The sequence below is a fragment of the Solea senegalensis genome, linkage group LG10, assembly GCF_019176455.1.
Source record: "Solea senegalensis isolate Sse05_10M linkage group LG10, IFAPA_SoseM_1, whole genome shotgun sequence".
Classification (NCBI taxonomy): Eukaryota; Metazoa; Chordata; class Actinopteri; order Pleuronectiformes; family Soleidae; genus Solea; species Solea senegalensis.
The window spans coordinates 9,535,928-9,547,971 of record NC_058030.1 but is presented as its reverse complement, the minus strand read 5'-3'; the positions used below and the strand labels follow the sequence as shown (position 1 = coordinate 9,547,971).

Genomic DNA, 12,044 nt, shown 5'->3' with positions numbered 1-12,044 from the left:
AAAAATTAAAGGACACCAACTTCTGAATTTCTTCATGAAATCTCCAAGTGTAAATAGTGCAACTTTTATTGATTTGTTTTAAAAGATTTTTCTATGACAGTGCACGTCGCGGACATTGCTCTGCGTGTTGACAAGTGACGACATAAAGAGTAAAAAAGGAACAGCCGCTTCCAATTTGGCGACAGTTAGGAAAAAAAAGGCAATCGATTAACAATCAAAAACAAGTGCAAAGAAATGTCTGCAAGTTTATTGACGTCTTAAAACGTGTGTGTGCGTGTGTGGCATCACGGCTGCACGGCTTTAGTGCAAGTGTGGAAACGTGAAATTAAAGCTGTAATCACAAGATGGCATCCTGAAACATGCTGTGACACAAGTTTGATATAAATCCAGTTTATAAAGCTGCACACGGAACCAGCAGGGAAGCATTATTAGGTTCACTGTGACATGGTCAGTGTGAACTGTGAGCTCTCAAAAGTAATTTGTGTTCAGAGAGGATTTTACAGGACAATTCCAGTGTTTTTAATGCTGTCTGTGATCTTAATTGCTAAAATAATGAATTCATGAATCAATCAAAAAAAAAAAGACCATTTGCTGGTGCCACTCTCAAAAGTGCAGATTTACTTTTTATTCTGTTTCATCTCCGTGGAAATTAAAAATGTACCCTGTGGATTCTAGTAAACAAATGTATGTACAGACAGGGTTTCCTAACCAAATACAGTTAGTTTTTCCAAGAAAGCTGTTTGGATGTGAGGTGTAGTTTCCCCTGCCTTCATTGGCCCAAAGTAAAACTGGACAGAACTATACTTCACTTCATCCACAGGAGACGCTAATGAAGACAGCCCGACACTTCACAATCTTTAGTGTGCCTTTTTGGACCAAAGCCGATAACATTTCACAATGTCACTCTGGGATATTGTGTATTTTCCATCAGGAATAAAGCACTGAAAATCTAACCAACACAAGCTACACTGAACATACGTCTTACGTCACTTTAGAAGCTCAGCATGATGACAACCAACCACATTTCTAATTCACATCCTACCTTCCAGACATTATCTTAGAAACATTAACTTCTCAGACCAAGTTATTCGTCACTGCCTGGTAATTGAAGTGCCTGGTGTATATTATTAGCACACACTGATGAAGCAGCTTCAGCCTGTGTGGGATTACATGTTTTCAAGTCTCTGCAGATTAATTGGCAGGTAGTGAAGCAAAAGAAATGACCTGAAAAAAAATGTTTTTAATCTGTAGTAAAGTGACTTAACTGTAAAAACACCAGTATTCTTTATGGCTGTTGTGGAAAAGAACTGTACCAATTCTCCCAAACCAGATTTAATTTGGCATCTGCAGACAAAAAACACCTTTCAGGCTTTTTCAAAAAAAAAGGCACCAACACGTGTAGTTTTAAGAGCAAATTCTGCACAATTATTATGAATCAAATCTAAAACATTAACCCTGAAAGCTTCACCTATGGTACAATGCAACCCTTTAACCACCTCTTACTAATCTACTGCCTCTTCACCCTCCACCCAGTCCCCACCACATAAACTGTTTTATTTTCCAAAGAAATGTACTTTATCCACCTCGTGGAAGTGCTAATAATTATCTTTTTTCAATCTGTAATTTATCCCTTTAAGCCATTAAAAAAAAGACAGAAAAAAACAAACTGGATGAAGATTCTTGGCCACTTCCTTCATCTCAGGTCCCCACAAATATGTGATGATAGAGCAGCCGCGCTGTAAACGATTAACCTCTGCTGACGAGAAGGAGATCACATGATCACACGAGGGAGAAAATCCTGAGAACAACGGACTCGCTTTATTTCCCTTCTCTCGTGAAAACAAATCGGTGGAATAATTAATCTAGAATTGTATCTCCTCTTTGATACGTCCCATAACTTTGTATATGCAAACTTTTAATCTCATAAGAAAATATTTGTGAAAGGTTAAATGAAAATATACAATTATTACTACAATAGAATACAGAGCTATGAAGTTAAAGGTGATTTAAAAAAAACAAAACTGGTTGATTGTATCTCCCTTTACAATGCACATGTTTTCCTTGGTTTAAAGGCAAAAGAGGTAAAGTGTATAAGAAAAAGGCGGCCGGCTGTGGCATCCAAAAAAAGGCTGGTGCTCGACCATTAGGCGATCGCTTTTGCTTCTGGCAGGAAAGCCTCCCAGTATTTTATCAGCTGGAGGAAAAACAAAGAGTGAACAGTGTCAGGTTCCATTTATATATTGACAGACAATTAACAGGACTGTCAGCTGTGACACTTTATTCACAAATAACTGAGAATACAATTATTTGTGAATACAAAACAAATTTGAGAAAAAAGACAAAAGATCAATCACTCAGTCAGCAAGTGAAATAAATGAATAAATGAAGCTGCAGCAGCCAAGAGTGAACAGAATCACTCTCTGTATCATGTTAGACTGTTTGTGTTACAGCAGCAGCAGCTTTGTTCCTTAATCTGCTCAACACTGATACACAGCCTGTAAGAAACTACTGCATTAACATTTCTGAAGTAGACCGGGTTATCCTCAGGTTCAAATCTCACTTCTTTGGATTTGAAATGATCAAATAATTGATCAAAGACGAGTTCATAAAATCACTTAATTACCGTTCAAATTATGCAGGTGTTGCATTACAATGTTCATTATTGACTTACATGATAAATATGAAATTAATCAATGTGTTACAACTACAACCAACAAAAAAATTCCATCCCCATCCAAGTGTACGTGATAAACTAAGGTGGCCTTAGTTAGCCTTAACAACTCACCTGTTGTTGAGACTGAAGTTGAGACTCCAAGTATGTGATTATTCGTAATTTGAAATTCCTGGCCTTCTCTTTCTGTGAGAGGTTTAAAAGCGGTTTAAAAATGTTAATCACTAATGACAATCATGTTAAATGTCATCCAGAGAAGAGAAACAGTGGTACCTCAAAGCGAAGGACCTCCTTGCGCACAGTGGTGGAAACTCTTTCAAAGTCCCGCTCATACTGTGTCACTTTGGCCTCCCACTGTTCAAAGAAAGAGGGGTTTATTTGTATGGAGGACACTTTGTGTCACGATATGAATTATAAACATTACGTGAAAGAAATGTTGTAAACACTGTTTATTCCTTGGCCTTTATCAGATGGAAGACATTATTTCACTCTCACTTGTCTGACACAAAGATAACTTTACGGGAGGGAGATCTTTGTGTGTGAATTACATTATCCAGGTATGTTAGTCCGACTAAAGGCCAAGGCCAATCTGAGCTAGTCTTAGACTTTAGTCAGACTAACGTGTTTACATGACATTAAGAAAACCAAATTATTGACTTAGTCCAACTTAAATCTGACTTTTAACGTCAGTGAATTTGTAAACACCGACACCCACCGTCACCAAGACAGGGAGGAGTCAGTGGCAGTGAATAGGTAGAATGTTGTTGTGAAGGTGCTGTACTACATCAACCAGTCTATAAGAACCAGAACCACCAAAATGTCTCACTGCGGCTTTGACTAAAAATACCTAAATATCCGGATTTATGGTTTTCACGAGAGTGAGACAGTAGTACAGCTGGACAGACGACCAGCTTGCAGGCATAATAAACGTGGTTGAGAACAATGACATGTACTGTATATGCCCTTAGCATAAATGTCATCAACTACACATTTACCTTTCAATAAGCCTTTGTTCCTTATTTCAATGGATTCATACAAACAAGACTCTCTGTGTCACTCCTTCTTACTTTTGCCACTCAGGATCTGCACTGTATTTCAGATAATAACTATTTACAGGAGTGTATTGTTACAGTTAAGTCCCGACAAGCGCAAGCTTTCACTTCTCAAATATACGTTTCAGTGTTTGTGTACCTCAGCGATCTCCTCTTTAGCCAGCTGCAGCTTGTCCGGCTTGTTCGCCCACAGAAGTTTGGCCTCGGTCTCCCTCTTCTTCTGCAGCATGGTCTGAGCGTCCTGCCAACGCTGCCACGCCTTCATGCGGTGATCAAACGAGGCCTGCGCGTCACAAACAAACACAGGATCGTTTATATCAGGACGTTGACCTTCATTGACACTTTAACCCTGAGGAAATGGGTCGTTTTAAAACTGTTGTGTTTTTTTTTAAAATGTTTCTTTATTTATTCCAATAATTAATTACGCTGTATGGCCTAAGACATATGCACAGTACTATATTTTTTGGGGGTGAGAAAAGGACGCATAACCAAACCACGTCTGGCTACAGCTATGACTAATAGAACTTCATCTCTTAAATTTGTTTATTTACAAAATAAGGTTTGATAGATGTATTTTAAAGTTTTCCCAGTACCCTCACGGATCCGAGCAGGCGGATGTAGTCTGCAATGAGCTCGGCAAAGCTGAAGGTGTCATTTGTAGCCTGATCCTGGTGTAACTGCTCCATTTTGTCCTCCAGCTCTGCCAGCTGGGACAGAGCTCGGGACAGAGCAGTGTTGTCCTCCGCGCTGCCCAGCATAGCCGTACTCTTGGCGAAACTGGCCGTGTTCACAGACAGTTCTGGAGGGAAGATTGAGGCGGAGTTACAGTGGAGCAACAAAAACAGAAATCAGAGATTAGAGATGATGATTAAGTTTTAGGGAAACAAATCTACCACAAAGATTAATGGAAGCGTCAGGGATTTCAACACTATTATGAAGTAATGAAAATAATTCTGGACTGGACGTTTGATTCTGAACAAACCTTTCCTGTGGACGACCAGGGATTCCACCAGAGCGTGCAGCTTCCTGAATTGTTGGTCAGCAGACTCAACCTCCTGCAGTTTCTCCTCAAACCACTGCAGAAAAAAAACATGATAATACATCTACAACATCAAGAGCCTGCTACGTATTTAAATTAATTCAGCTCATTCAGAAGAATGCTGATTTTAAAACTGCACTGTAAATCCAGTGATGTTTAACACAGTCACTGTATGTGATTCTGTGTCATGTGACACTTAAAACTCAGATTAAGAGGAGCTCACACTCTCAGCTCTACTACTTACTACACACCAAATAACAGTTTTTCACCATGCACATGAGTCAGTGAACCAAACACTGTTTGCCAGTTGATCCACTCCAATTTAACACATCATAAACATGTGTTTGTCTGCTTGAAAAATAAACACACCCGAAAACATTGTCTAGTCCATCTGTAATGTGTCTAATTAACAGTGCAATTTTATGCCAAACATCTGATGTGTCGTCAGGCCTGAATCATAAGATGACCATTTCTGCTTTTGACTGAAACTTAAAGCTTGTTACAAAAATCTGTTGCTTTTGAGTTTCTCAAGAACAGAAATGATTGCAAATAGCAGGTGTGTGTGTGTGTGTGTGTGTGTGTGTGTGTGTGTGGCTGAACTCACCACATCTGACTCATTCATCTTGATGGTCATTTTACTGACAGCGTCTGTTGCTTTGTTAATCATTTTAAGGAAGCCAGCACCGCTCAGAGCCTGAGTGCTCACTGCTCTGGGCAGCTGCAGATAAAAACACACACAGAGACACAAAAGGCAGCTGTGATCAAGTCAAGACTGCAACACACAAGAAATGTGAGGGGAATAATACGTCTCTCAAAAAGTTCCATAATGTTGCAGAACCCAGAACCCCCTTAATATGAAATGTGAGCTTACTTCTTCTCTCTCCAAAAACTCTCTGACATCTGGATCTTGGAGAAGTGAAGGATGATTGACTATCCTCTGGAGATACCTGTCGAATGGGAAAATTGTCAAAACTCATTTGTCACTTGTCGAGATGTAGCAACATGATAGCACCCCCTTTGTGTTTAGGTTTTGTAGCAGTTTGTTTGAGGAACAGGATTTGTTTTCCCTCACCTCTCCAGGGCGCCTCGTCGTCTCTCAACAAAGTCTGTGGACGAGGAATCTTCTTTTCCTACCTTCATCTTCGTCATACCTGTGCAAGACAGCAGCCATTTTCACATCTGAGAATGGGGATTACGTTTTACTCTTACTAGTTTGCAAGAAGAACTTTCGTCAGTTTACCCAGGAGGTTTTTCTCTGGTGGTGGAGGCACGATGAATCCATTTGGTCCATGTTTTTCACACAGTTTCTCATAGAGGCCGAGGAAGTCGCTGAAGCGCCGTCTCACTGTAAATGTTTTGTTGCGGAACATGGCGAGCGTGGTCTGAAAAAGAGTTCCACTCACTTTAAAGTCTTTATTTTATTGTACATCGCATATGTAACGGTCTTAAAGTGGCAATTCAGAAGATTTGTGTTTAAATGTAGGTCAAAAGAGTTAAAGTATAAAAAAGTATTTTAATATGCTGTATATTTATCATTTGTGAGCTATTCAGTCTCTTAAAATGCAGTTAAGTTTATTTCTATGTAAAAAACCTCTTAAGATGTGGCTAAAGGGTTAAAAGATGGAGCTGAATTATTTATTAAAAGCACACTTTGTTTTGCTGCTAATAGAATTCAATGGCTTTTAGTATCAAACTACATTTGCCATTACCACCACTGACCACAGGGGTCACCAAATTAACAAGGACTGAAAACCCTCTAAATCTCCACTTTTAGTGTGGCGGATTAATGTTATGAAATTCTGATGTAATCCATGATACATTTCATGCCATTATACATATTTCATACCGGTTCCACGTCTGTAATTAAGTAAGTGTATGAATTTGCTTTTGAGTAAGGATATTCAATTTCATATCATGTGAAAGTGTTCTCACCTGTGTGGATACTTTATAGGCCATGTAAGCATTCATCCCGTCACCTGAAAAAGACAACGACACTGACTGAGTTGATGCAAGAACAGGCACAAATTGATAAAAAGGAAAATACTTACAGAGCAATTACCCTGGACAAGTGACATGCGTTTCATAAATTAGGATTTTATCACTATTCGCCCCCTCTTATTATCTTAGTCTTTTGCTTGGTTGTTGACTTGTTAACCAATCCGTCTCTAAATTTGCAGTTAACTAAATAAACCAGTTATATTATTTTCTGAATTAATCACCTATTTTTTCAGGGTCTTTGACAGAGACAAAAATGTCAAATGTGTCTTCCTGTTCCTCTTCATCCTCTTCTTCCAGCTGAAACAAATATTGAGCAGATGGTTTGAGATTTTCACAGTAATTACAGTATACAGTTTGCTGTAGCGGGAGAGATATGTGTTTGTTCTGTGACAAATACTGGCATTTCAGAGAACCTCAAAAGGAAAACAGTTGTACTATGGAAAGAGCCAATTGTTGAGCATCAACAGTTGTTACAGTCTCACTATGTTACTAGATATCTTGTCAATACCTCCTCAAGGGCAGCAGGCTGTGTCTTGGCCAGGCTGGCAGCGACAGACAGTGAGGGGGCAGAGGCAGACGGTTTGTCCGCCTCCTCCTCCTCCTTCTTCTTCTTCCTCTCGCTCCGCGGACTGTCAAGTGAAAGCTCCACTGTGGCTTCTGCTGGAGAGGAAAAGAAAGTGAAGAAACCAGATGTGGGTCATTCAGTGCAGTCAGGAAATGTGCAAAGACTCATTTAACATCCCAGACTGACCTGGCATTGTCTTAATGCTATCTTTTTGTGTGAGTTTTAATAATAAACAACGAAAAGAGAGAGAAAGCTTACACATCTTGATTTTTAGATACCCCTCATTGCAGTTATTTCACATTATATTGTTATATAATGAACATGCGGAACACCTACACACAGTCAAGAAAACATTTTAGTATTTTAAATAAACAGTTGACAGTGATATTTTTCCAAACCCCCAGGACAGTAAACTTAACACTTTGCCTAAAGTGCAACTCTCCATCTCAACACAGGAAGTCTGGAGCTCAGTTTCTTGAGTCATATCTTAACAAGGCTCGTCTCCATTTCATTGCTATGTTAGGATGAGTTAAACAGCTCTAGGTCGAGTCCTGACTGCTCCAAAACATCTACTGTTTAAGAGTGAGGAAGCGGGAACTTTCTATGCAGCAGAAATGTTTTTTGTAGCTACAGCACATTCCTGCCTCAGAGCTCTGCAGGCATTTCCTCGGACCTCTTGGCTTGGTCTTTGCTTTAACATACACCGAACTGTGAATCCATATCTACAGGACCTTCTAAATCATGTCCATTGAACTGATGTTACTACACGTGCACTCCAATGGACTGCATCGAAGATAATCAAGTAAAATTGGACACACCTGTGCTAAACAACTCCCCAGAGACAACAAAGAGATCAAAACCAAAGGAAGACACAAAAACCTGACCTATTACCTTTGAGTGTGTCCATCACACTTTTTACATGAACGCCCCATTCGGACACGAGATTCTGATAACAGGACATTTGACTTAGTTACAGCAGGAATGACCCAGCTGTGACTGATGCCTTTAATTATAGCTCTGCATCCAAGTCATTAATTGAATTATTCACACCTGTGCTCCTTCTGCCATGACATGTCAAAAATGTGGAAACAAAAAAACAAGCCTGTGAACCCACCAGCAAAGATGTCTGCCTCCTCTTCAGAGTGGACTCCGTTGGTCTTAGATTGGACAGTGCTGGTGTTGCTCTTGGTGGGTGCCGTGGTGACGGCTTCTTCACTGAAGAGGTCAGCAGGTTCTTGCAGTGGCCCTGCATTGTTGACAGCAGCAGCTTTGATTGTGACAGATTTGTCCTTGTGTTCTTTATTGATGCTCTTCTTCTTCGCGGCACCCAGCGGCTCACCAAACAGATCCTCGTCCGGTTCACCAAAGAGGCTTTTCTGAGGCTGCTTGGCGGATTTGGTCTGCCGTGGTTCTGCAAACAAGTCGCTCCCCTCGTCCTCAAACAAATCCATTGCTGCCCTGCTGGGTTTTTTGGCATCAGCAGAGGGAGGAGCATCACTAAGGAGGTCAACCAGAGGGTTAACAATTTTATCAATGCCAGATGGCTGCTGTGTGTCACTGGCTGATGAATCACCACTGATGTCGACAACTGCAGCAGTGGACGTTTCTTTTACTTCCTGTTTTCCAGTGCCAGGTGGATCTGTGACACTTCCTGTCACTTCACTTTTACCCGCTGCTGCTGCTGCTTCAGCATTGTCATCCACTACCACCACTTCCTCCCGCAGTGCCTCACTTTCACTTCCCAGTATGTCAAAGAAATCATCAGAGGAGATTGCAGCTGAATCGTTTGCTTCAGTTGTAACTCCGTCTGCGGCGGGTTCGGTTACGTTGTTTGTCAGGTCAACAAAATCATCCGAGGGTTCACTGACAACTTCACCAGCTGATTTGTTTTCCACTGGGCTGCTGAACGGCTCAATTAACGGATCGCTCATGATGTCAAGGGGGGAACTCATTAAAACGTCGCTGGGTTGAGTGGCCGATGGCAGGGTAGTGTCCATTTCAGTCAGTGGCTGTTCGCTCTGGAGATAAGGGGAGAGGATTGACAGTGATTGTAAAGATCTGTCACTAAAATGATTAATCAATTGCTTATTGTTAACTTAAAATTTGTTGGACAAAGCAAAAATGAAAAGGTCATCTCAATTTCCCCAACCTGATAGTGAGACCTTTCAGTGTGTTGTTATGTCTAACAGACCAAAACATTTCACTTTTCAATTACAATAAATGGAAAAAGAAAAAAACAGCATATCAAGTATCAAACATCAAGTTTCAATAACTGTAACCACTGATGTGTAGCATTTCTTTAGAACAGCTTTAGTCACTGGCTGACGAAAGCAGTTTTTATAGTAAATCAACTAATTCACTACCAAAGGGTGGTGAATTAGAATGAACAAATAGGGTCTTGTACTCAGGAGTTGACCTGAACCCAATTTCTGTTAAAACTTTTTGAAAACCATTTCAGAAACTGTTGCACTATATTGTGTGTGTAATATTTTGTGCAGCCTTCGTGAAGACAACATTCGACACGGTGAACCTTTGGATGCCCTTGCCAGAGATGATGTTGAGTGGTTCAAAGTAAACAGATATTTGAGATATTGCATCAGTAATCCAGAAGTCTCTCTTTGTGGTTTTATACAACAATCAACCAGTCAAGTTGCAGGAAATATGATCTCAATCTCTTCCTCTGTTCCTAAGTTAGAGTGGTTAAAAACTGGCCAGTAGTGCAAGTGTTACCGGAAAAACATTCTGGAGTAAGTCGATGTTTGTGCTATTTTTTTTAATCAAAATATAAATATAAATTATTGAGTCATGACCAAAACATGAAGTAAATGTTTGTACCGGAAGTGTAGAGGCCCTCTTTTTAAACTGTGTTCCATTCAAACCAAAAATTTGAAGTCACGCGAAATAATGACTTGTGACAATTCCCTAACTTTATCAGTATCAGAGGACGGGACAGATGGCTATGGCTGACGCCTGCATATAGGCAATAAAACAAGTTTTATCAAACGATCTACTATACAATTTAAGACCACTGTGAAAATAAGGTGAATGATTAACACGGCTCTTTAAATGTGAGGCCACTCTGAATCCACTTAAACATCTGGTCAATTTCCATTACTTCAGCTACAGGCTCTGTTTCATGTAAAGTCCTCAAATGCTGACTCGTGTTTTCCTGCAGTGAATCCAGTTCTCCTAAAAAAATCAAAGGCAGCAACTTTCCAATCTTTCCTGTGAACCTTGACTGGTAAAACATCCGGGTTCTGACCATGTGACCACAGCTGACTCACATGACAGGAGGAAGGCTGCCCAAGCCACTCTTTTTCATCTGATTGGAAAAAGGAGTCTTCACTTTAACTCAGTCATTAACATAAAATAATAAAAACACAACAGTGATAGTGTCAGCTTTCACAATCAAATTGCAGATTTTGAAGACAAACCTGTTGCTTCCTCTACCTATTATGCATGGTCTGTTTTGCACACCCACATGCTGAGGTTTTCTGCAGATGCTGTATGGAGGGCTATCACCAATATTACATTAATGTCATAATTACCATCATGAGTTCCCAGAGCTGATCGTGAGGTCTTCAGATGACTTTTTCCTTTCTTTCCAAAGTTGTCCTGGCAGTTACTTTAATAATGAAATTCTATGCCTATGATTAATCTGGTCAAAAAACAACAACTGTCAAATTACCTTTTGCCTGTCACCTGATTGATAAGTCGACTAAGAGTCTCAGCTTTACCTAGGTATGTGATTTCCACATGACCCCATATAATAACCACAAAAAACAGAATGCCAGAAACTGGTCAGACTTTAGCTTTCATACTGTTGTGATGTATTGTAACATGATAATTACTTAATATTTCAGAAGGCGTTTTCTATGTGGTAAAAATAGGAAAATGTTGACCAATTCAAGCTGACCGCATGGGGGGAAACATCTAACGGCGTTATTTTCTGACAAATAATGCGATACAATTAGTTTAAAGTCAAACTTCAGTTGAAGCATTCGCCGATGAAGCTGTGATTAATTTACCACTGACATCAAAGCCCTGCTCCAAGGATGACAGCTCAAAGACACGAATCGCTAAATGCATTACATTTTATAATTGGTATAAAACAATCGCAAATAGAACAATAAAACTGCAGCGTTTGCTTTACCGAACGACTGACATTTCAGCTCTTGGGGAAAACCTTGGTGAACTTAACCCAAACTTGCTCAAAGTGCCTTGTTAGCTGTATGGGTTGGACGTTAGCTAACTACCGTGTGCAGTTATAGTCCAAATGAGGTCAACATCCAGACATACCGTGCTCATGAAGAGGTCCTCCCCGTCGTCCTCATCACTTTCTCGGCCTCCAACTTCTTCTGAGTCCAGCACATCTTGGTCCTCGGAGTCGGGGAACGGAGGAGGACTGCGCTCCGAGCTGGACGCCATCTTCAATCTTTTTTCAATAACACAAGGGGAGGTAACGTCAGGCGCTCGCCGCTCTCACACGCACACAGACGGGCAGAGCGAAGCACTGAGGCCGAATCACTGCTGCTGCTGTTACCGCTTCTGCTTTGACTGGATGAGCCGTTCACTCAAAGATAGGTTGACTGAAAATCAGGAAAACAGGCTGTAAACCAGAGGCCCGGGGCGGACACACAACACCAGCCCACCGCTGTCTACTTACTTCCTGATCCTCCTTCTTTTTTGTCAGGTTAGCCTCAGACGGTGTTAGCTAAC

The 12,044-nt window shown here is 40.5% G+C and overlaps 1 protein-coding gene across 3 annotated transcripts; it reads right to left on the bottom strand.

Annotated features, from left to right (window-relative positions):
* Positions 1 to 42: 42 nt before the first annotated feature.
* Positions 43 to 11,875, bottom strand: snx1a (sorting nexin 1a). Of its 3 annotated transcripts, XR_006361117.1 has the most exons (16): positions 11,625 to 11,875; positions 8,440 to 9,343; positions 7,269 to 7,420; positions 6,982 to 7,057; positions 6,695 to 6,738; positions 6,003 to 6,144; positions 5,835 to 5,913; positions 5,634 to 5,709; positions 5,367 to 5,480; positions 4,706 to 4,799; positions 4,317 to 4,522; positions 3,863 to 4,006; positions 2,945 to 3,025; positions 2,786 to 2,857; positions 1,043 to 2,194; positions 43 to 980 (listed from the first exon to the last, which is right to left on the bottom strand). XR_006361117.1 is itself a non-coding variant. In XM_044035476.1 (15 exons), the coding sequence occupies exons 1-15, from the start codon at positions 11,751 to 11,753 to the stop codon at positions 2,144 to 2,146; spliced, it is 2,364 nt and encodes a 787-aa protein (XP_043891411.1). In that variant the 5' UTR covers positions 11,754 to 11,875; the 3' UTR covers positions 43 to 2,143. The 3 variants fall into 3 exon arrangements, 2 of the variants coding, with proteins under 2 accessions (XP_043891411.1, XP_043891412.1); XM_044035476.1 differs by having other exon boundaries at positions 43 to 2,194; XM_044035477.1 differs by having other exon boundaries at positions 43 to 2,194; positions 7,269 to 7,417.
* Between the last annotated feature and the right edge of the window lie 169 nt (positions 11,876 to 12,044).

Excerpts from the sequence above, each read along its gene's own strand:
- snx1a (XM_044035476.1), bottom strand. The coding sequence starts at position 11,753 with ATGGCGTCCAGCTCGGAGCGCAGTCCTCCTCCGTTCCCCGACTCCGAG. Across the intron at positions 4,800-5,366 it reads AGATGAATGAGTCAGATGTG|TGGTTTGAGGAGAAACTGCA; the intron begins GTGAGTTCAGCC and ends TTTTTTCTGCAG. Across the intron at positions 2,195-2,785 it reads AACTTCAGTCTCAACAACAG|CTGATAAAATACTGGGAGGC; the intron begins GTGAGTTGTTAA and ends TTTTTCCTCCAG.